Source organism: Meles meles, chromosome 4 (genome assembly GCF_922984935.1).
Source record: "Meles meles chromosome 4, mMelMel3.1 paternal haplotype, whole genome shotgun sequence".
Lineage (NCBI taxonomy): Eukaryota > Metazoa > Chordata > Mammalia > Carnivora > Mustelidae > Meles > Meles meles.
The window spans coordinates 44,229,024-44,253,582 of NC_060069.1; the positions used below are offsets into that span (position 1 = coordinate 44,229,024).

General features: G+C 38.7%; 1 protein-coding gene across 2 annotated transcripts in view; it reads left to right on the forward strand.

Moving 5' to 3' along the window:
- The window catches only part of PAK2 (p21 (RAC1) activated kinase 2), a 92,912-nt gene that overhangs the window by 43,806 nt on the left and 24,547 nt on the right, over nucleotides 1-24,559 (forward strand). For both annotated transcript variants that reach the window (XM_046001668.1, XM_046001669.1), the window contains exons 2-6: nucleotides 3,062-3,269; nucleotides 20,189-20,289; nucleotides 20,629-20,776; nucleotides 22,601-22,632; nucleotides 23,307-23,414. In XM_046001668.1, the coding sequence (XP_045857624.1) occupies nucleotides 3,083-3,269; nucleotides 20,189-20,289; nucleotides 20,629-20,776; nucleotides 22,601-22,632; nucleotides 23,307-23,414 (576 nt within the window). In that variant the 5' untranslated portion in view covers nucleotides 3,062-3,082. The remainder of the gene's footprint in view (nucleotides 1-3,061; nucleotides 3,270-20,188; nucleotides 20,290-20,628; nucleotides 20,777-22,600; nucleotides 22,633-23,306; nucleotides 23,415-24,559) is intronic.

Sequence of the window (24,559 nt, forward strand, 5' to 3'; positions counted from 1 at the left end):
AGAGAGAGAGGAGGAAGCAGGCTCTCTGCTGAGCAGAGAGCCCGATGCGGGGCTCGATCCCAGGACCCTGAGATCATGACCTGAGCCGAAGGCAGCGGCTTAATCCACTGAGCCACCCAGGCGCCCCAGCTATTTTTTTTTTTTAAGGAACCCTAAGGTACAGTTAAGTAATTCGTCCAAGGACACAAATTGAAGTAAATGGTGGAACCAGGATTCCAACCCAGGGATCTCATTCCACAACCCATGCTCTTAATCTCAACATTAGGCAGCACATGGCTGAAGGGGTACTGGCAGTGTCTAGTCAGGTTCCATCTATGAGCCAACCTTAAGGACAGAATTTGTAGTCAGTTTACATTATGAAATTATTGTGCCCTAAAAAAAAGAAAAAAAATTATTGTGCCTTGTTTTATTTTATTTTATTTTTTAAAGATTTTGTTTATCTATTTCACAGAGAGAGACAGAGAGGGAACCCAAGCAGGGGGAGTGGGAGAGGGAGAAGCAGGCTCCCTGCTGAACAGAGAGCCTGATGTGGGGGCTTGATCACAGGATCCTGGGATCATGACCTGAGCCAAAGGCAGATTCTTAACTGACTGAGCCACCCAGGTGCCCTTGTGCCCTGTTTTAAAGATTTATTTTATCTTGAGACAGAGTGTGAGCACAAGTGGGAGGGGCAGTGGGAGAGGGAGGGAGAGTGAATCCCAAGGAGGCTCCATGCTCAGCATGCAGACCTCACCAGCCCCACAACCTAAGCCGAAACAAAAAGTCAGACACTCAATCAATGGCACAACCCAGGCACCCCTGTTGTGCCCTGTTTTATATTGATTTTTTTCTTAACCACAGCTGTGATGATTATAATCAAGCTAAAAATTACTTGTTAGTCACAGGTAACTACTACTAATATTTTGGTGCATTTCTTTCTTTGAATTTATGCAAATATATTTTCCTGTATTTACCCTGATTTTTTAAAAAGATTGATTGATTGATTTGGGAGGGAAAGAGAGCTTGCACATGAAAGGTGAGCATGAATGGGAGGGGCAGAGGGAAAGGGAGAAAGAATCTGAAGCAATCTCGGTGCTGAGTGCAGAGCCAGATGCAAGGCTTGATCTCATGACCCTGAGATTGCCACCTGAGCCAAAACCAAGAGTCAGCCACCTAACTGACCACTCCACCCAGACATCATATTACCCTGATTTTTTCAAATTTCATATGCATAAATATGGAGCATTCACAGTGTAACCAAAATCCTAACATGCTGTGTCTGTTGGAACTGGTGATCAAGATGAAAGTGAGCTGCTGCAGGGTTCATCTGGTTTGTCTTGATGTTCTGGTCACATTAGAAAAAAACATCTGTCTTGATTGATCGTGTTCTCAAGTAGTCCTGCAAGTACCTGGACTAAGCCTTACCTTTCTTCCATTTGTAGCAGTAGGTAAGTCCTCTCTGGTGATGCATACGTGACAGCCCACACTGAAGAACAACCAGGTGCATCTCCCTCCAGAGCAAACCGAACCCCCGCCCCCATGAATCACCTGACTGTGTCTTCTGCATCACGTTCCTAGATTCCAACCCTGTTTCGTCTTTTGACCACCAGCAGTGATTTCACTTCAGGCGTCTTTCTCACAGATGAGAGATCTTCTTTTGTACTCTCTTCTCCCAGGCCTCCTGTAGCTAGCTCTCCCCAGAAAAGTTCATTTTTCCCCTTTACCTTCTCTCCCCCTTCTCTTGTAGGCTGAAATAACTGTCATTATGGCAGATAAAATATGGCAGTTCTAGGGACACATACTCTTGTCAAGAAAACAAAAGCTGTTGAAGTGGAATTAGGTACCATAATCTCTTCATTCCTCAGTTCTCCTCAAATGATACCTACTTTCTTTTAGGCACTAACATTCAAACTAAATAAAAAAAAAAATTTAATTTTAATTTTATTTAGATACAGTTGGCCTTCTTTTCATTGTACATATACAATGTTTTGTTCACTTGCATGCATTAAATAACTATAATCAAATCAGGATCTGATTACCAATCAGAATCTTGTTCGCTGCAGAAATGTGTTGTTTTCCTAATGTATACTTTTGTTTCAGAACTCATCTGGGGAAAAAAAAGAACTCAACCTGGAAGTTAAGCATCTCCTTCCCTTTCCTGCTGGCTTTAAATGTGTACAATCTACTGTTTTTAAAGGCCATATATATGTACATATATATATTTCCTACAATATTGATTTATATATAAACAGTGTTGAAGTTTCCACTGAATTAGTCACGTGTAGATTAAGAGGGGTAACTAGACTGCCTGGACAGGGCATCACAGGATAACCAGATCCTGGGATTTGGTCATACTTTGGTTTTCAGCCAGACTCTGGATTTAACTTGTCAGTGTTCCCAGATGGGTCAGGTTCTGTGGGACTATCTGCAAAGCTTACAAGGGACTAACACATGTAGTTAGAGTGTCAGATTTTTAGAGAAACCAAATATTGCATCAGTGGCACATTCTCATCCTTTAGGAAAGTTTATGTGAAGGCTGAGTTGTAATCACAAGGCTAGTGAGTGTGGAGTCGGATTCTTCACAGAAAGTGGTGTTGGTGGATATGTTTAATAGCAAGCATTCTATCTCTGCTCTAGAAATGGACCTATCAGAGACCTGTCTTTGGATTGATCAGTCAGAGCATAGTCTTCTCTACAGAATTCTCCCTCTTTTTAAGACTCCCATGTTGTCTGTCTTTTCATTGGAATATATACTCTTAGACTCAGGTGAATATTTTGATATGTTAGTATCATCATGCTTTCCCAAAACTTACCATCGTTCTCTTAATTGGACTTGGCTTTTCAAACACTCCCTCAACTAACCATTTACCAACTTTGTTAGGGGAGATTACCTATATTAATAACCAATTTCATCTCTTACTCATTGAGTTTTACAAATTTTGCAGATTGCACCCTAAATGGATGACCTTTTCTAATTCAGAGTTGGAAGGAGGATAATTACTACTGTTTGTGCTTGTCTGTACTATTTTTTACCTTGCTGTCAACTTGTTGTTAACTGTATGATTTTGCCTATGTATTTCAGGCCATATCATAATTCCAAATCATGTCTGATAACGGAGAACTGGAAGACAAGCCTCCAGCACCTCCTGTGCGAATGAGCAGTACCATTTTTAGCACCGGAGGCAAAGACCCTTTGTCAGCCAATCACAGTTTAAAACCATTGCCCTCTGTTCCAGAAGAAAAAAAGCCCAGGAATAAAATCATCTCTATATTCTCAGGCACGGAGAAAGGTAAATACCTACTATCACTTCAAGAGTCTCAGTTATTTTATGTTACGATTTCAATGTCTTTTTTTTTTTTTTTTTTTAAGATTTATTTATTTGACAGAGAGAAATCACAAGAGAGGCAGGCAGAGAGAGAGGAAGGGAAGCAGGCTCTCCACTGAGCAGAGAGCCCGATGTGGGACTCGATCCCAGGACCCCGAGATCATGACCTGAGCTGAAGGCAGCGGCTTAACCCACTGAGCCACCCAGGCGCCCCGATTTCGATGTCTTTTTAATTGACGTATATAGACAGTTGAGATTTTTATGGTGAGGGCAATAAACAGATCCAAGAAAACTATTAATATTGGTATATAGGCACTATTAAAAAAGCGATTTTCTCTTAACCTGTGATAGGAAAGAATTAAACTAAGTATGTTGGCTTAGCTACTTGATATATCCAGTGAATTTCTGTAATCCTCTCCATTTTCTAAGACTTGGGCCATAGTTTATGGCTTCCTAACATTAATGAGATTTGGATATTTGAGAAAGATCTACTTAAGAAAGTTTCTGATTTTTCAATAGTAGTAATACTTGCACTTTTTATCATGTATTCTGTTATGCCCTAAGAAACGTCAGAGTAGGCACTCAGTGATCAGTATATCACTGTGTCTTCTGCAAACATTAGTCCAGTCCAGGGTTTCTTTTTTTTTTTTTTTTAAGATTTTTATTTATTTATGTGACAGAGAGAGATCACAAGTAGGCAGAGAGGCAGGCAGAGAGAGTGAGAGGGAAGCAGGCTCCCTGCCGAGCAGAGAGCCCCATGTGGGACTCGATCCCAGGACCCTGAGATCATGACCTGAGCCGAAGGCAGCAGCTTAAACCACTGAGCCACCCAGGCGCCCCCAATCCAGGGTTTCTTAATCTTAGTAAGATTGGCATTTGGGGGCCAAATAACACTTTTCGTGAAGGGTTCTGTCTTGTGCATTAAATGGTCATCTCATCTAAGTTGAGGTCACTGAATTTGTTTTGAAAACAAACCTAAGGAAAAAACCTGGGTTTTCAGAGCTTTTTCAACTTTAGTATATGTGCTGCCGAAGCGAGCACGCTTTTTCAACTTTAGAATTAGATAGGGGTTATGGACTGGTAGTGGATTTCAGAGTAAGAATTAGGGATTAGTTTATTTGATTACATTAAGCATGACCATATGGCTCTGATAGCCAGTAATACATCTAAGTGAAGATAAGGATATATTTTCACTTTTATAGCTAGGTTAACATTGAGAAGTAAACACAAGTGGAACAGGATTAGTGCTTTATACATAATAATAAATGCACATTTAACTTGAGAGTTAAGAATACATAATCAGTGAAAATATGTATGATGTAATATATTTAATATTAATAAAGAATCAGATCTTTGAGAAATTAGGTTTGCAGACAGGATATAATCATGGGACAGTTGAAAACCTATTCCTTCTGTGGTATATCTCTTATTTCTCATTTTGCTTTTAAGATTTCATGTGGGCTTGTAACTGAAAACCCTCATGGAAGTATGTTTTTTAAGTCTGTATGGGAAGAGGGCAGACAAGTGTGTGTGTTGGAGAGCACTGAATGCTTCTCTTCCATGGTAGTAAGTTAGTGTACGGAGTAGGAAAATTCCAAAATGTCCATGTAAACACAGTATTTATAATTGTGGAGGTTAGAAAACAAATTTATGCAGGTTAGTACCAAATTGCTGACAGGGTTGAAATGACTTGCCTATAGAAAACAGAATGCAAAGTGGGGTGGGGGAAGGGTGCCTGGCTGGCTCAGCCTGTGGAGCATGCGACTCTTATTCTTAGGGTAGTGAGTTTTAGTCCCACGTTGTATGTAGAGAGTACTTAATAAAATCTTTTTTTTTTTTTTAAAGATTTTATTTATTTATTTGACAGAGAGAGATCACAAGTAGATAGAGAGGCAGCCAGAGAGAGAGAGAGAGGGAAGCAGGCTCCCTGCTGGGCAGAGAGCCCGATGCGGGACTCGATCCCAGGACCCCGAGATCATGACCTGAGCTGAAGGCAGCGGCTTAACCCACTGAGCCACCCAGGCGCCCGAGAGTACTTAATAAAATCTTAATAAAAGGGTGGGGTAGGGAAATGCTCATGATGGGACTTAGGGACTGCCTTGGAAAGGCAGAAAGCACACAAAAGGAAATGGGTTAATGGTAGGGTTTGTGAGCAAGTTGAACGTGCATTTACATAAGTTGAAAAGAGCATACTCATCTCTCTGATCATTTTGAGAATCTTCTCATTTTACCTTCTTCTTAACTTCACTTTCCCTTTCTTTCCCTCCATTACTCATCAGCTATTACTAACTCAAGGTCCCCCCATACAAAGAGAGAATGAAGGTACCTAGGATGGCTCTGATTGCATTTAAGTTTATCAGCTCTTGAGAGCCGTAATTAATAACCGTTAAATTTTGTTTTTGTGATTTCCAGTCTTTTTCTTTTGTTAATCATATTCAAGGTCTAATAACTTTTTAGTGTTAATATTAAAACTTTACAGGCTCTTTATTTTATTTTATTTTATTGTTTTAAAGATGGATTGGTTGGTTGGTTGATTGATTTGACAGGGAAAGAGAGATTGGGAGAAGGAAAGAACCCCAAACTGTCTCCATGCTGAGCAGGGAGCGAGCAGGGAGCGCTGAGCCCCATGTGGGACTCAGTTCCATGACCCTGAAGATCATGCCTTAGCTGAAACCAAGAGTGCAACATTTAACCAACTGAGCCACCCAGGAACCCCTACGGGCTGTTTAAAAAAAAACAAATGAAAACAAAGTTTGCCTTCTTACTCAATTCTTATTTTTCTTTTCTCTTAAAAAATTTTCTATCAAAGGGGTGTCTGGGTGGTACAGTTGATTAAGTGTCAGACCCTTGGTTTCTGCTCAGTTGGTCATCTCAAGATTGTGAGATCTAGCTCTATGCTGGGCTCTGTGCTTAGCACACAGTCTGCATAAGATTCTCTCCCTCTCACTCTCAAATAAATGTCTTTAAAAAAAAGAAAGAAAGGAATCTTTGCCAAATTAGGGGTCAAAGATATTTTCTTATGTTTTCCTTAAAGTTTTACAGTTTAAACCTTTGAACTATCTGGATTTGTTTTTTATGTTTCTGTAAAGATAGATACATATTCACTTTTTAAAAAAACCAGTGACCCAGATCTTTCATTGACACTTTTATCATTTCCCCACTGACCTGCAGTATGAGTCATTGTTGATCAGGTTTCCAGGTATGCCAGGGTCTGTTTCTGTGTTCTCTTTTATTGCATTGGCTTATTTGTCCCTTAGCTAATACTGTCTCACCTTAATTACTATAACTGCTAATTCTTAATACCTGAGAGAGCAAACCAACCAAGTTCTTCTTTATGATCTTTTGGCCCTTGGCTCTTCTCTGTACATTTTGGAATTTATCATGTACTTAAGAAAAAAAAAACTTGTTGATATTTTGATTACAATTGGATTGAATTTGCAGAGCTGGACGGGAAGAATCACATTCAGCTTTGTAGTTGTGAGTAGAGCACCTGCAGAGGCACTTTTTATAGCCTAGTTGGAGGGAGGGAGGAAGAGAGAGATGAAATGTTTGGAGGGCTGGGTGCTCCTTAATTCCTCTCATTCCCGGGGGTTCTTCCCTCCTTTTCGAGCGCAGCCTCCCACACTTACTGTTCTTCCTGGAAGCTGACATTTCCAACACAACTATGACCTGAAGCTTTGATGATTAGGAGGAAAGGAGAGCCATGTGTGTGTACACACATTCATGCTTAAATGAGCACAGAGATCTACCTGCTTAATCAACCCCAAGATTTCTGAACTGGCCTTCTCCTGCCTATATCCTGAGTGGTTGTTTCTCTCCTCAGTTTTATCTGAAGTGCTCTTCATCTTGAGGCATTCCTCATTCTTTTTCTTCCATGATAAATAAAAACATTTGTTCTAAAGGAGGAGGGCTACAGCGTGTCCTTAGTCTATCATCTTGAAACAGGAGTCTAGAAGAGAAAAACTGTACTTTTTTTTTTTTTTTTCAAGATTTTGTTTACTTATTTGACAGAGAAAGATCACAAGTAGGCAGAGAGGCAGGCAGAGAGAGAGAGGGGAAGCAGGCTCCCTGCTGAGCAGAGAGCCTGATTCGGGGCTCAGTCCCAGGATCCTGGGATCATGACCTGAGCCAAAGGCAGAGGCTTTAACCCATTGAGCCACCCAGGCACCCCTGTATTCTTATTTTATTTATGTATTAAGATTTTATTTATTTATTTGACAGAGAGAGATATAGCGAGAGAGGGAACATAAGCAGGGGGAGTGGGAGTGGGAGAAGCAGGCTTCCCGCTGAGCAGGAGCCTGATGTGGGGCTCAATCCCAGGACCCTGGGATCATGACCTGAGCCGAAGGCAGAGGCTTAACCTACTGAGCCACCCAGGCGCCCCTGTATTCTTATTTTAAAGAAATCATAATTACCCTAAGATTTTTGTTGTCTCTACTATAAAGCCTGATCTAGAGATACTCATTTTTTAAAAAAAATTTTTTTTTTTAAATTTATTTATTTGACAGAGAGATCACAAGCAGGCAGGGAGGCAGGCAGAGAGAAAGGAGGAAGCAGGCTCCCTGCTGAGCAGAGAGCCCGACGTGGGGCTCGATCCCAGGACCCTGAGATCATGACCTGAGCTGAAAGCAGAGGCTTAACCCACTGAGCCACCCAGGCGCCCCGAGATACTCATTTTATGCTACTCAAATTTACATCTCTATTACTGTCCTTACTAATAGATAGCTAATGTTTTCATTTAAAAAAAAAAAGCTGGACTATCTTCAGTTACTCATTTTTGGTTAATCAGTGTCACTTAAAGAGTTAAGAAAATTAGAAATTAGATGTTTTATGACAACTTGAACAAATCTTTTCACATTTTGTTACAGATGTATCGTATGAATCCTGTGCATGATCAGAGATAGATAAACAAAGCACATGGTGTCCCTGCTCTCCTGACACCTAAACTACAACATAAAATTACGAACTGTGAAAAGTGGTGGTAGGCATAGTTAAGATGACTGTCCTTTCTGGGAAAGCTTCCTAAAGACGTGACAGTGGAGCTGAAGACTAAAGAATGAATAAGTGAAAATAGGTAGGAGGATTATAATAGTTAAAATGTGTGTCCTGTGCCTACAAAAGTTTCAGTGGCCCACATCCAGGAGGGGTCATAGCACACGCATGGAGCTGCGCACAGTCCATTGTGACTCGAAAGCAGAGAGGGGAAGAAGAATAGCATGATGTGTGGAGGAAACTGCAGGCAGGAAAAGAAGCTGAATAAGCGGGCAGGGAGCAGGTCATAAAGGGCCTTGTATTCCATGTTACAGAGCTCAGATTTTATCCTGTTTCCTAGGGAACCATTACAGAATTTTAAATAGGGGAAAGACCTGGACATATTTCTGTCTTAAGTAGACAGTAGCTATATAGAAAGTAGGTATGTTGGAGGCCTAAGGCTGAAGTTGGAAACTAGTTAGGAGGACTTTGCAGTAGTCCAGGTGAGAAATGGCTTAACAAGGCCAGTAGTTTTGTTAATAAAATGGCAGTGAGGGTGCCTGGGTGGCTCAGTGGGTTAAAGCCTCTGCCTTAGGCTTAGGTCATGATCTCAGGGTTTTGGGATTGAGCCCTGCATCGGTCTCTCTGCTCAGCGGGGAGTCTGCTTCCCCCTCTCTCTCTGCGTGTCTCTATGCCTACTTGTGATCTCTGTCTGTCAAATAAATAAATAAAATGTTTAAAAAAAATGGCAATGAGCCACTGTCTTGGCTTATTTTTAAAAAGCTCTATTCCGGGGGGCACCTGGGTGGGTCAGCGGGTTAAGCCTCTGACTTCGGTTCAGGTCATGGTCTCAGGGTCCTGGGATCGAGTACCGCATCGGGCTCTCTGCTTGGTGGGGAGCCTGCTTCCCCCTCTCTCAATGCCTGCCTCTCTGCCTACTTGTGATTTCTGTCTGTCAAATAAATAAAATCTTTAAAAAACAAAACAAAAACAAAAACCTCTGGTCAGTATTGAATGGTATAGTACTTATTAACCAAGGCAATTTTCTTTTTCTTCCTTTCTTTTTTTTTTTTTAACCCACTTAGCCACCCAGGCACCTCCAAGGTGATTTTCTAATTATTCAGTCTATGCACACTTCCACCTCTGGTTAGTGATGAAGATGACAGAACTGTAAATACCCTTCTGGTCTAAAAACTGAATTCTAAGATTAATAAGAGTAGCCCATACCCATCTTCCTATTTTTTAGAGAACACCCTTCTTTGTGATGAAACAAAGGTTTACTAATTTTGAAGCTGTTGAGAATCACTGATTCTCCTAGAGTAGAAATAGAAGAGTCTTCCTTTTAAAGATTTTATTTATTTATTTGACAGAGAGAGCGTGCACAAGCAGGGGAAAGGCAGGCAGAGGGAGAAGCAGGCTCCCCACTCAGGGGCCTGATTTAGGACTCTACCCCAGGACCCTGGAATCCTGACTTGAGCTGAAGGATGATGCTTAACAGACTGAGCCACCCAGGCGCCCCAGAAGAGTCTTCCTTTTAAAGAGACGGGGATTTTTTAGCCTTAGACTTCAGTTCTAATGAGGCCTATAAGGTGGTGACCTTAAAGAATATGGCAATTATTTACTTAGGATTGTTAAGCACCTTCTGTGTAACTAACACATGACATAAGGGCCCCACCTCTTAGCTGAAAGTGCTGCCTGCCTGCTTATTTTGTTTTGTCTGATAAAGTTGGAAGGTGGTTCTAAGAATCTTTTTTCCCCCCTCCTACACTAACAAGTTGTGGGTTTTATTGGAAGTTTCTTTCCCTGATCCATTACTTCCCAGCAAGTGATCCAGTTGCCTGGTGGACATCTTCGATAGATGATCATGGGGTTTTTCCTTGGTGGTGGTCCTTTTAGTTCTTGGTTTCCAGAGTTATAAAGGAATGATTCTCTTTAGTAATAGTAGCCTTCCCACAGATGGTTTAATTTGAGACCTACTTCACTATCTTTTTTAGATATTTTTTAAAATAACCCCTTTCCCTTCTTAAGACAACTAAAATACAGGGAGTATTTGTATATATATATGTGTGTGTGTTATATAAAAAACAAATGAGGAGCGCCTGGGTGGCTGCTCAGTGGGTTAAGCCTCTGCCTTTCGCTCAGGTCATGATCCCAGGGTCCTGGGATCGAGCCCCGCATCGAGCTCTCTGCTTGGCAGTGAGCCTGCTTCCTCCTCTCTCTCTCTCTCTCTATGCCTGCCTCTCTCCCTACTTGTGATCTCTATCTGTCAAATAAATAAATAAAATCTTAAAAAAAAAAAAAGCCTCTGCCTTCGGCTCAGGTCATGATCCCAAGGTCCTGGGGTTGAGTCCCGCATCAGGCTCTCTGCTTGGCAAGGAGCCTGCTTCCCTTCCTCTCTCTCTGCCTGCCTCTCTGTCTGCTTGTAATCTCTGTCTTTCAAATAAATAAATAAAATATTTTTTAAAAAATAAAAATAAAAGACAAATGAGATTAAGTAGATTTTTAAGATATTGGGTCATTTCCTTTATAGTGGACTAATGTACTTATATGTGTCTCAAGTTCTGCTTAATTGTTTTTACTTCTTTTCTTTAACTTTTTATTCTGTACTCCTAATATAGATGAAACTTTCTTTAATATAGGTCTCTAAATTCAGCATTCCCAAGTTGAAAAATATGGTTGGGCCTTAGATACAGGTGGAACCAGGAATTCTCTGGCTCTATGTCTGGTCTTTCTTTTTCCATGTTACTTGGCTTTATTATTATTTTTTTAAGATTTTATTTATTTATTTGACAGACAGAGATCACAAGTAGTCAGAGAGAGAGAGAGGAGGAAGCAGGCTCCCCGCCAAGCAGAGAGCCCGATGTGGGGCTTGATCCCAGAACCCTGGGATCATGATCTGAGCCAAAGGTAGAGGCTTTAACCCACTGAGCCACCCAGGCTCCCCATGGCTTTATTTTTTTAATTTCAGGCTTTTTTTTCTCTCTGTGTGTTAGAAACAGCCCTCAACAGTTCTTGAGGGTTTATTTCTTATAACTTCATTCACTAGTGAGAGACTGATTTTTGGGTGTTAAGTTTGGCTTAGTTTAGGTATGCACTCCCGAATCATGCTTATTGGCTGGGAGTGTGGGGGGAACAAGGGCTGACCTGTCTTGAATTTCATGCCTACCTTGCACCAGTCATCTGTAATCAAGGTCATTTAAGAAAATAGTATCTTTGCCAACCATACACAAATCAAAAGTGGGATGCTGAGCAGATTTTTTTTAAAAGAAGAGGAAACAAGTACTTTAATAGTATATGAAATTGCTTTTCTGTCTTCAATTCAGAACTGTATAAAAAGTAAACTATTAGTTTATAGTTGGTTAAAAAATATTTCCTCCTGGGGCGCCTGGGTGGCTCAGTGGGTTAAGCCGCTGCCTTCGGCTCAGGTCATGGTCTCAGGGTCCTGGGATCGAGTCCCGCATCGGGCTCTCTGCTCAGCGGGGAGCCTGCTTCCCTCTCTCTCTCTCTGCCTGCCTCTCTGTCTACTTGTGATCTCTCTCTGTCAAATAAATAAATAAAAAAAAAAAAAAAAAATATTTCCTCCTATATGCAGATATGGAGTTGGAAGTCTAGGGATTTCTAAAAAGAGTCTTCCAAAGAGAAGTAGAGGGCATGTCGTCTGAACACTCACAGTGTAGTTGAAAATGAGAGGTTGTTTATGATGGATGAAACTATGCATTTCAGTAGAGATAACAAAATTTATACTACCCTTGCAGTTGCGTTTCCCTCTGCTCCTTGCTACACCTAATTTGCCCTGCCCGCTTACCATAGTCATATCTCTTGTAAATAAATGCATGTCATGAGACCTAAAAAGGAGATGGACAGTTGAGCACAAATCCATCATCACTAGTCAAAAAATATGTTTCTTACTAATGCTGGGTTAGTAGCATCTTATAAACAAAGAATAGTGTGTACAGTGACCTTTCAACTGTAGATATGCAGACCTATCAAACAACATGACTTTTAGCTCATTTATAGTAGAAGACTTTTCTGGTTGACAATACAGCAGATTGACCACATGCCTCTATTCGCTATCCCTCCCCAGACCCAAGTAAAATGACAGTTAAAAAGATGTTTTTAATATCACAAGGGCAAAGAGAATAGAAGAAGAGACATAGTATACATATTTGAAAGAAGGGTGGAAAAGTGACATCTGACTAACCTGAACAGTCGACCTATCCTAAGCATTTGCAGATGGGAATGTCTGTGAGAAGTTAACCGGTTTCCTTGTAAAAATCTCAGAGGCGTAGGATTTAGGGACATAAAACATCATGTGTGTGGTGGGGTGGGGAGCTATAATACACAGGCTGAAGGGGGGGGATCTATGTTGGTGGTGTCAAAGGCCCATTAGGATCCCTTCTTTACCCCATACAGGCAGTGAAATGTTTCAAGTCCCATCCTCCAGAAGAAAAGAACAAACTAATGTTCATATGTATTTGAGGAGAAATTAAACCTACGAGGCTTCTCATTCTTGTCAGAGGAGTCAGTGAAAGGTGTAGCACAATTCTTAACTGTTGGAAACAAGCAGGGTTGCTGGAGGGGAGGTGGGTGGGGGAATGGGGTAAATGGGTGCTGGGCATTAAGGAGGGCACTTGATGTAATGAGCACTAGGTGTTAGGCGCAATTGATGAATCACTAAACTCTCTCTCTGAAACTTTAAAAAAAAAGGGCGAGGGAGAAGGTAGATTCAAAGCAAGTTGAAGTTAACATGTTAAATTTGTTTCTAAGCCCTCAGACCAGAGATTGGAAGATTTTTCTTTGGATAAACAAATGCCCTGGAAAAAAATACTTTAGAGTACCCCACCCCCACCTTCAATGAAAAGGCTGACTTATCTCCTAGTTAATTTTTTAAGACTTTCTGTATGAGTAGACAGCAAAGGATTACTAGACATTTGAGAAACACCCTTGGTACAAGAGAGTACAAAACGGGATAAAAAAGGAATATAGAAGAAAGAAACAATGGACGTAAAGGGAACCAATTTATACATACAAGTAAACTATATAATCTTCAAAAAGATCAGTGGCATCCATGAAATAAGGAAAATATTCTCAGAGAAAGAATGATCGGAAAAAATGAAAAGTAATTCTTGGGAAAACGTTTAAGATTACCAAACCAAAGATACCAGTGGGTAGATGATTTGAAAGACACTCAAGAAAATTCTCCCAGATTATTAGACAAAAATGCAAAGATGGAAAATAGGAAATATATGATTTACTGATCTAACTAATAGTGAACAAAGAAAATAATCCAAGGAATAAAAGAAAAAATTTCCCAGATCTGAAGAATATCATTTCCAGATGGAAGGGACTCACTGAGTACTCAGCTCAATGAAAGAATAAAGACTTCATCAAATCGTATCATCCTGAAATTTCATAATACCACAGATAAGACAGCAAAACCTATTATACTTTCAGTCAAGATGGAGTAACAGGGACCAGATTTACCCCTCCATGTGAAAGAACTAAAAACTGGCAAAAAATATACAAAAACATGGTTTTTATGATGTTGTACATCAGATAATAAAGAAAAGCGGTCCCTGAGAAATGGGAAACAATGGTGGTAAATCCTACAATTGATCCAGCTTACTGTCTGGAGTGAGTTGTCAGGCTGCAGCAAAGGGAGGACAATTAAGTGGTCTCCTAGAGCTAAGAAAGAGAACTGGGAGTTGGGAGAGGTCAAGGCAACTAGTTTTTATACACATACCCAAGAGAGAGAAAGATCTATAGAAGTCCCCCTTGAGTCTTCAGCAGCACTTGTATGTGAGAATAACTACCCAGAGCTGGAAAAGGAACCACTGGAAATGCCGAGAGGAAACTATCCTCGATGTCCACACAGGGCCTAGAATATTTCCTATTCACACCATTCAGAAAAACATTAATGGGGTAGAATTAGCTGTCTATTAAATGTTGCTCCAATTTTGCCTAACAAAATTTTAATACCTAAAAGAATCAACTCTTCATAAATTTGTTTCTCCCCCATATGAGTAAACAGCTAAGAATAGGCTGTCTGTGTCTCAGAACAAGCTCACATTTATAGGAACACAAAAATATCTAGTACCTACCAGGGAAAAATTTTCAGTGTCTGGCATCCATTTAGTATTTTCCAGGCATGCAAAGACCCATAATGAATAAAATCCATCAATTGAAATCAATTCAGAAATGACATGAGTAATGAATTAGTAAGCAAAGATATTAAAACAGTGAAATACTGGGGCACCTGGGGGCTCATTTGGTTAGGTGTCTGTCTTCAGCTCAGGTCATGATCCCAGGGTCCTGGGATCAAGCCCCACATTGGGCTCTCTGCTCAGCAGGGAGCCTGCTTCTCCCTTTGTCTTCTTGCATTCTCTCTCTGTGTGTCAAATAAGTAAAATCTTTAAAAAAAAAAAAGTGAAAAATTATATTCCATATGTTGAAGAACCCAAAGGAAAGATTCAGCATATTTAGAAGTGGTAATGGAAAATAGAAAAAAAAAACCAAATCAGAATCCAGTGGGCAAGATTAACAATAGATTAGGCATTTCAGAAGGAAAGATAAGTGAATTTGAAGACCATGGCAATGGAAACCATCCAAAATGAAACTTAGAAGAAGAAAAGTGAAACAAAAGAGAATAGCTGTGGGACAAACTACATGCAGAGCTAATGTAAGTGTAAATGAAGTCTCCAAAAAATGGAGACTTTAAAAATCTTAAAAAAATTAAAAAAGCTTATTAAAAAGTGGCTGAAAACTTTACACATTTAATGAAAGCTATAAACCCATAGATTCAAGAAGTTCAGTGAATTCCAGAGCAAAAGAAATATGATGATGAAAACTACACCATGACACATAATCAAACTGTTTAAAACTAGTGATAAAGAGAACATTTTAAAAAATTTCAGACCTTTCGCTCAGTTTCCTGTGAACCTGAAACTGCTCGAAAAAATAGTCTGTTAAAAAACAACAACAAAAAAACCTTGTTGTAAGCCAAAAATAAGCTGCCAGAAAGAAAAGACACATTACATTTAGAGGAACAAAATATGACAGTGGATTTCATGGAAGTAGCAGTGCATCTCAGAAGATAAGGAACATCTTTAAAGTACTGAAAGAAAAAAAAATCTGTCAACTTAGAATTCTGTATCTTGTGAACATATCTTTCAGAAATGAAGGGGAAACAGACTTTTTAAAATATATAAAGGCTAGTATATATATATATATTAAATATATAAGGCTGAAAGAATTTATCGCCAGTGGGCCTGCCCTGTAAGAAATGTTAAGCCAGATCATTCGGGCAGAACGAAAATTTTGTCAGATGGAAATGTGAATCTGCATAAAGGAATGGAAATCACTGGAAATGGTAAAAGTTTTTTTTTTTAATCTAAATCTCTTTAAAAAATAACCAAGTTTTTTTTTTTTTTAAGATTTTATTTATTTATTTGACAGACAGAGACCACAAGTAGGCAGAGACACAGGCAGAGAGAGAGGAGGCAAGCTCCCTGCTGAGCAGAGAGCCCGATGCGGGGCTCAATCCCAGAACCCTGAGACCATGACCTGAGCCGAAGGCAGAGGCTTTAACCCACTGAGCCACCCAGGCTTAAACCCGAGTTTTTAAGAAATGAAATTCTGATACATTCTATCACATAAATGAACCTCAGAAACTGAGTTTAAAAAGCCATTTACAAAAGACTGCACGTTGTGTGGTCCTGTATATATGAAATGGCCAGAATAGGCAAACAGAAAGTGGTTGCCTAGAGTTTGGGAGGGGGAGAGGGAACAATGAGAAGTGATTGCTAATGAGCACAGAGTTTCTTTTAGGGATGATGAAAATGTCCACAGTTAGATTGTGGTGATGGTTGCACATATCTCTCTTTCTCTCTCTCTCTCTCTCTGTGTATATAGATATAGATATATATCTATATATCTATATCTATATCTATATATATATATCTATATCTATCTATCTATCTATCTATCTATATATATCCTAAAACCCAGATGAACTTTATGGTATATAAAGAGTTATTTTTTATTTTTATTTTTTTTTAAAGATTTTATTTATTTGTCAGAGAGAGAGAGACAGAGAGAGAGAGATCACAAGTAGGCAGAGAGGCAGGCAGAGAGGCAGGCAGAGGCAGAGGGAGAAGCAGGCTCCCTGCGGAGCAAGGAGCCCGATATGGGACTCGATCCCAGGATGCTAGGATCATGACCTGAGCCGAAGGCAGCGGCTTAGCCAACTGAGCCACCCAGGCTCCCAAGAGTTATTTTTTAAAAAAACAACAAAGGAGGGTGCCTGGATGGCTTAGTGGGTTGATCCTCTGCCTTTGGCTCAGGTCATGGTCTTAGGGTCCTGGGATCAAGGCCCTCTTTGGGCTCTCTGCTCAGCGGGGTGCCTGCTTCTTCCCCCCCCCACCCCCCACCCCCGCTGCTCTGCCTACTTGTGATCTCTTTCTCTCTGTCAAATAAATAAAATCTTTTTTAAAAAACAAAGGAGATAAAAGGGAATTATAAAAAATATTTAATCAAAAAGAGGAAAAATGTAAACAATAGAGAGCATTAGAAAACAAATAATGAAATGGTAGGTTTAAACCCAGCTGTATCAGGGGCACTTGCTTGGCAGGAAGCCTGGTTCTCTCTCTTGCACTTCCCCTGCTTGTGTTCCCTCACTTGCTGTGTCTCTCTCTGTCAAATAAATAAATAAAATCTTTTTTAAAAAGTAAATAAAAAGCAGAGGTTATTAGATTACTAACTATATGCTATCCACAAGAAATCCACTTAAAGGGGTGCCTGGGTGGCTCAGGTCATGATCCCAGGATCCAGCTCTGCATCAGGCTCCCTGCTGGGCAGGAGACCTGCTTCTCCCTCTCCCACTCCCCCTGCTTGTGTTCCTTCTCTTGCTGTCTCTGTCTCTCTGTCTCTCTGTCAAGTAATAAATAAATAAATGAATAAATTTTTTTTTTTTATATTTTATTTATTTGACAGAGAGAAATCACAACTAGGCAGAGAGGCAGGCAGAGAGAGAGGAGGAAGCAGGCTCCCCGCGGCGCAGAGAGCCCCATGTGGGGCTCGATCCCAGGACCTTGAGATCATGACCTGAGCCGAAGGCAGAGGCTTTACCCCACTGAGCCACCCAGGCGCCCCTAAATGAATAAATTTTTTAAAAATCCACTTAAAACATATAAAACTACAAAATAGGTCAAAATAAAAGGATTTTTTAAAAGTATGCTAACAGTGAAAAGAAATCTGGACTGACTAAAATCAGATAAAGTAGATTTTAGAGCAAAAAATAATGCCCTAAATATTTAAGGGATAAAGATAGGGAATAGGTTATTTTAGAATGGTAATAAGGTTAGTTCATCAAGAGGATATAATAGAAGTAAACATTTATGTACTTAATAATAGAGCAAAAGCAGATATTGTTTTAAGGCGAAATAGACAATTCCAGTTGTAGTTGGAGATTCAAGTACACTTGTCTCACTAATTGGTAGAGCAAGTAGACAGGGAATTGCTAAAACTGTTGATCAACTTTGACTAGTTGATATTTATAGAATACTCCACTAGCAGAATACCCATTCTTTCTAAGTGAACATAGACTACTTACTGAGCTAGATCACATTCTAGGGAGATTTTTAAAACCCTAATAAATGTAGAAAGATTCAAATCCACAGAGTATATTCTATGACCACAGTATATTTAACTTAGAAATCAATAACAGAAGGATCCCTGGAAATATTTGGGGGAAAAAAAACCCCACTTGCAAGTAAATGAAGAAATCAAAAGGGTACTTAAGAAGTATATTAAACAGGATGAAAATGAAAATTCAAAGCATCAATATCTGTATGATGCTGTTAAAGCAATACTTAGAAGAAATTTTAGGTATTAAGCATCTGTATGAGAAAAGAAAAAGATTTTAAGTCAGTGACTTAAGCTAAGCCATCTTAATAAACTAGAAAGGAAGAGCGAGTAAGATCCAAAGTAGTAGAAGAAAAGAAATAACAAAATTCAAAGTGGAGATCAATAAAATAGAAGAATCAATGAAACCATAAGCTGATTTATTGAGAATATCAATAAAATGGATAAACCTCTAGGCAGTCTGGAGAGGGGTAGGGGGAAGACACAAATTACCAATATTGAAAATGAAAGAGGGGGCGCCTGGGTGGCTCAGTGGTTTAAGCCGCTGCCTTCAGCTCAGGTCATGTTCTCAGGGTCCTGGGATGGAGTCCCGCATTGGGCTCTCTGCTCAGCAGGGAGCCTGCTTCCCTCTCACTCACTCTGCCTGCCTCTCTGCCTACTTGTGATCTCTCTCTCTGTCAAATAAATAAAAAATCTTAAAAAAAAAAATGAAAGAGATCGCATTTTTATAGATATTAAAAATGATTAGGGAACAGATTCAAACATGTTAGAAAAAGTGGGAAAATGTCTTGAAAGACAAATTTTCAACGTTCATTCAAGAAGAAATGGGTAACTTGAAAACACTGTCTCTAAGAAAATTTAGTTTGTAATTACTAACCATCCACAAAGAATGTGTCAGACCCATATGGCTCCATTGGTGAATTCTACCAAACGTTTAAGGAAGAAATACCAACAGTTTTACATAAATCTTCCAGAACATTGAATGGAAAGGAATACTTCCCTATTAATTTATTTTTAAGATTTTATTTATTTGACAGAGAGCACAAGCATGGGGAGCAACAGAGGGAGAGGGAGAAGCAGACTCCCCACTGAGCAGGGGCCCAGTGCAGGACTTGATCCCAGAAACCTGGGGTCATGACATGAGCCGAAGGCAGCAAAATGCTTAACTAACTACACCACCCAGGCCCCCTCAAGGCTTATTTTTATATCTACAACTGTCAAGGCAGGCTGGTATTGGCATAAAGATAAAGAGATCATTGCAACAAAATTATGTATCTAGAAATAAACCCAGGCATATATGGACAATTGGTTTTCAACAGTAGTTCAAAATGTCATTGACCTTCTAAATAGCAACACTGGAAATTAGAAGTTCTGAGGGGGGAAAGCATTTTCAACCTAAATATATATATGTGATCAAGAAGTATCAAGGGGTAAACCAAAAGAAGAGAACAAAGTATCCAGAAAATATTCTAGCAAGGGTAAAAGGGAAGGAATGTGCTAGGAGGATAACTGTGCCAGAAGTCTAGGCATAAACTACTGCAGATTAGATCAGGAAGATCTGAGGAATGGGGATGGGGGAACTTACAGAGAATACTATTGATAGACATGTGTCAGAAATAATTGGTGGAACCATGGAAAGACCAGGAAGCATTAAGATGTAGCAGTTATTAACTTGAATAAAAAGAGGAAAGCTAGAGTTGGTCAAGAAAGGTGGCGTGCTTATTGTAAACTCTTTGTTTATACAGTCTATACTATCTAGGTGGTCGGTGGTAATAATGTAAGTTGTTCTTTTGGGATGAATAGAGCCAAATGGAAATAAGGACTTCATAGACTTTGTTTCCCAGATTGCTCAGTATCTGAAGTATAAGCCTCTATAGAGAACGAGTGCTCTAAAGGGCTGGTCGTTGTGGTGTGCTCTTTTATTCAGACCTGGTGCTGGGTCAATCCAGGTACCTCTTTAATCAGGACACCCAATGGTTGTCCCCACCCCTGCTTGAAGACAGAATAGGTTACTTTACTTTTATCAGTTTCCTATCAGCCAGTGTCTTTAGGGGAAATCTCTTCTCCCATCCAAGTACTAACCAGGCCCGACCCTGCTTAGCTTCCGAGATCAGACGAGATCGGGCGCGTTCAGGGTGGTATGGCCGTAGACTAGGGGAAATCTCTTGTAGAAAAACTTTGTTCCTAATTGGTTCCTCGGAGAAACAGCTTTATGAGTACCTTGATTAATCTTGTTTAAATAGGCTGATTCTTTTTTGAATGCCCTCTAGGAAGTAAGAAGAAGGAAAAGGAACGGCCAGAAATTTCTCCTCCATCTGATTTTGAGCATACCATTCATGTTGGCTTTGATGCGGTTACTGGAGAATTCACTGTAAGTTTACCCAGTTGGGACTCATTTATACATCAGCTCTCAAACCTTTCTTTGCAGTATTTAGTTTCAAGGTAACTGTTCTATCCACGTATTAACTGTGAATTCTTAGTGCTTTTCACTTCTTATAAAAGTGTTCGTGTTTGGATGTATCTTTTTCTTAGGGAGCTGAGCCCATTAGTTAGAATTACACAAAACAGATCTAGAAAAATAAGACATTTTATAATTTAATCAAGGCTACAGTTGATTGGCTTGTTTTTTATGTGTTTTGTCTTTTACTTTTGGAAATTGATTTTATTGGAGCAACTCAAAACAACTAATTTCTGAATATTTTTTTGTTAGGGCATGCCAGAACAGTGGGCTCGATTATTACAGACCTCTAATATCACCAAACTAGAACAAAAGAAGAATCCTCAGGCTGTCCTGGATGTCTTAAAGTTCTATGACTCCAACACGGTGAAGCAGAAATATCTGAGCTTTACTCCTCCTGGTAAGACTTCATACTGTGGTAAAAGGCTGATTCAAATGGGATTGCAGAATTGGGAAACCCACCTAGATAAAAAGATTGCTTCTGGAAGAGTAAAAAGCTGTGGTATGGTTCCTGTCTCTATTGTTGCCCCGGTGGTGTAGATCTGCCTTTTGTAAACTAATTGGAGCAGCTTTTACGCATAATTTGGAGTCTGGGGAGTATGTTAATCTCTTAGTTTTGCCAAAAGTGGATGTTTTGGCCTTTTGTTTGTTTTTTCATGTCACTGCTTTGGAATGACTCCCAGCAATAAAAGAGAAAGGTGCTGATTTATAGACCTGTTCATACTAGAAATATATTTATTGTCAGTAGGACAGGAGGAGCGTTGTTTGCATATTTAAATACACAGACTTTGAAGTAAAAAATGTTTAAGTCCATTCAAAAATTAAAACTTATCAAATATATAAACATAAAATAAGCATTAGAATGAAAAGATTTTATACCTTGGAATTAGATTATCATTAGGTAAGAATTAGAGTATAGTGGGTTTTTTAAAAAATTTGTTTATTTGTTCAAATCAGGGTCAGAATAAAGACCATGCAATATAGTTGCTTGCTGTGTCTCTTGATTCTCTTTTGATGTTTAGGCTCCCTCACATGGAAGCTGTTTTCCTTGTAATTTATTTGTTGACCCATGGACCCATGGATTTTGCTAATTACATCCCCAAGGTGTCTTCATTTATGTTTCTCTGACCCCTAAAATCATACATGTAGTATTAATTAATTGCAGCTGATTACATTTTCACAGAAATAGGGGCTGTGCTCAAAGAAAAAATAGAGAGCACTTGGCCAAATGATCTTGACTTTTTTACTTAGATATTGATCTCTGTATCCTTAGCAAAAGGTCAGACTTGTCCCTAGAACTTCTGTGTCAGTAACTCTGTAAATTAGTATTTTTTAAATCAGTGTTTGACCAGAAAATGATATATTCTTTTCACCTATTTTTCATATTATGTAGTTAATATATATGTTAAAGTTATAGTAACTATATACCTTTAATATAATCATATTTATAAATATATATTTATATACTTATACAAATAACAAAAATAAGTATGTTGTATATGTTTATTAATGTATAGTATATGTTAAATAATATTAATGTATATTATAATTACATAATTATATTAGTTAATGATCTTATTTAGCATATATTGCTAGATATTATATATATGTATAAAAATGTAAAAGTCTCTGGGCCTATTGAAAAGTAAAACAAAACAAAACTTGCTCTTTTAAACTCCAGAATGAATGTTTCAACGTTTAGTCTTCACAAACTGTGTTTTGCCTTCAGGAATATGCTTTCTTATTGATCAAAATTTATGTCAAGTATTTTCCTTTTCACAGTTGCTGTTGTCTGAAAAGTTACTTTAAGTTTCTAGATAATTTTTTTTCTGGAGAAAGTGTTGCTATGAATAAACTTCTGTTTTAATATATACACATGGAGAGAAGTATAGTTACAAATGTTTTTAATAACTTTGTTAAAATGTAGTTCAAATGCTATAAAATTCACCCATTCGTAGTATGCAAGTCAGTGATTTTTAGTAAATTTACAGAGTTCCATTAAGATTTGAGATTTGTTAACACAATCTCATATAAATTCATATTTGATTACTGGTATTGTCATTTTTTTCAAGGGTTACTTCATCTTCAAATGTAATCAGTCTAAGAACATTTTACTTGCTCTGCTTTGTATTTTCTTCCTCTTATTTTTTTTCCTTCTCTTTATTATATAGACATTTTATTTTTTGAGTTGTTGACTTAGCATTATTTTCTGTTTTGTATTCAGAGAAAGATGGCTTCCCTTCTGGAACACCAGCAGTAAGTTAATATATTACTTCTTGTAGCTCTTGTTCTAACTTAAGTTACTCAAAACGAATCTCAGTTTTTATTTAGCTTTCTAAAATAAATTACAGCCATCAGAAATAAATAACTGCTTAATATGTTTTAAACTAGCCACTTGATTAAGCAAGTAAGGAACCCATATTAAGTAAACAATTTCCTCAATTAGGAGGAAACAATCTCTTTTGAGTTTTATGAAGACAAAGTGCGGTAGTAAGAAACGTACCTACCTGGCACACACCTGACATGTAGTAAGCTCTTTATAAAAATTAACGTCTTCTTTTATTTCGTCAACCACCATTTTTGAAGGTGAATCTAGCTGTCTTAAATGACTGAAAATGACTCTGACTTACACAAATCCTACAGGATCTTTATTTTTGGCTTTAACAAAGTGATTGGTTCCTTTTAGGGCTTAAGGGACATAAAATTGTCCATATAAAAGGTATAGATTTTCTCTTAAGAAAACTTGGTACTTATTGTAAACATTTCATAAACTTTTCTATAAGTTACAGGATTCCTTTTACTTTTTAAGTGATTAGAACCAATGAGGTTTTATCATTTTGAAATGAGCTATTAAAGAAATACATTTTTTCAAGTATGTTTATTGTTATATCTGACTTGTCTTCCTTGCTTTGCTCATGTGATTAATGCAGCTGAGTACCAAGGGATCAGAAACGTCTGCAGTAGTAACAGAGGAAGATGATGATGATGAAGAGGCTGCTCCTCCTGTTATTGCCCCACGACCGGATCATACAAAATCAGTGCGTGTCTGGGTACTTGGACCGTGGATGTCAGGGCATGTGTGTTTTTAAGAAACAGCAGTCTGTAGTTGTCTGCCAGTGATTAATTTTCAAAAGCCCTCAGTATGGGGAAATTTGATGAGGAGATCTTTACCTAAAAATCATTAATCAAAAACTAGGTTTTTTTGTGGGTTTTTTTGTTTTTTTTTTAATTAAAATTAAATGACTTCCTTAAAAGTTAAAATAGTTACCTCATTGTTTTTCCTTTCTATATTACCCCTTCTCTTCCAGAGAATTCATCTATTTCTCTGGCTTTCTCTGTTTTTCTCAGTGCAGATAACTGCTATATCTAAAACTTAAATCTTACTTCTTACCCAGATTGTGTAGATAATCTCCCATTTTACATTTCTCTTAAAGTCTTGGTGTCATTCAGGAGGCTGCAGAGAATGAAATTCCCAACCGGATAGGGAAAAATTTTAAAAATAATGATCTTAGGGGCGCCTGGGTGGCTCAATGGGTTAAGCCTCTGCCTTCGACTCAGGTCATGATCTCAGGGTCCTGGGATTGAGCCCCGCATCAGGCTCTCTGCTCAGCGGGGAGCCTGCTTCCCCACTCTCTATTTCTGCGTGCCTCTCTGGCTACTTGTGATCTCTTTCTGTCAAATAAATAAATAAGGTCTTAAAAACAAAATAATGATCTTAGAGAAAGAGTCTTGTATCCCTGTGCCAGTACAAGGAAAGGGCGGGAAGGTGGTGTGTGGTGGAGTGCTGGCACAATCAGCAGGGAGGGCTTTGAGGACTGCTGCTGCTGGGTCCTGATCTAACAGTAAAGGGCTTTGTTTTCTGGCTTTACCTCCTAGAATTGGCTGTTTAAAATGAAATGGTAGAGCATTGGGTATTATATAAGACTGATGAATCACTGACCTCTATCTCTGAAACCAAGAATATACTCTATGTTAATTGAATTTAAATAAAAAGCTTAAAAAATAATAAACATTAAAAAACAAAATAAAATGAAACGGTAGAAATCATCTTTGGTAAAAGGTTTTTTTTGTTCTTTGGGGGTTTTTTGGCAAAAGTTTTTATGAGAATTAATAGTTAATTCAACATCATGGTTTCTGTAATTTTGCTGTTTATTTCTCTTTTGTGGTAAGAATGCTGGCATAT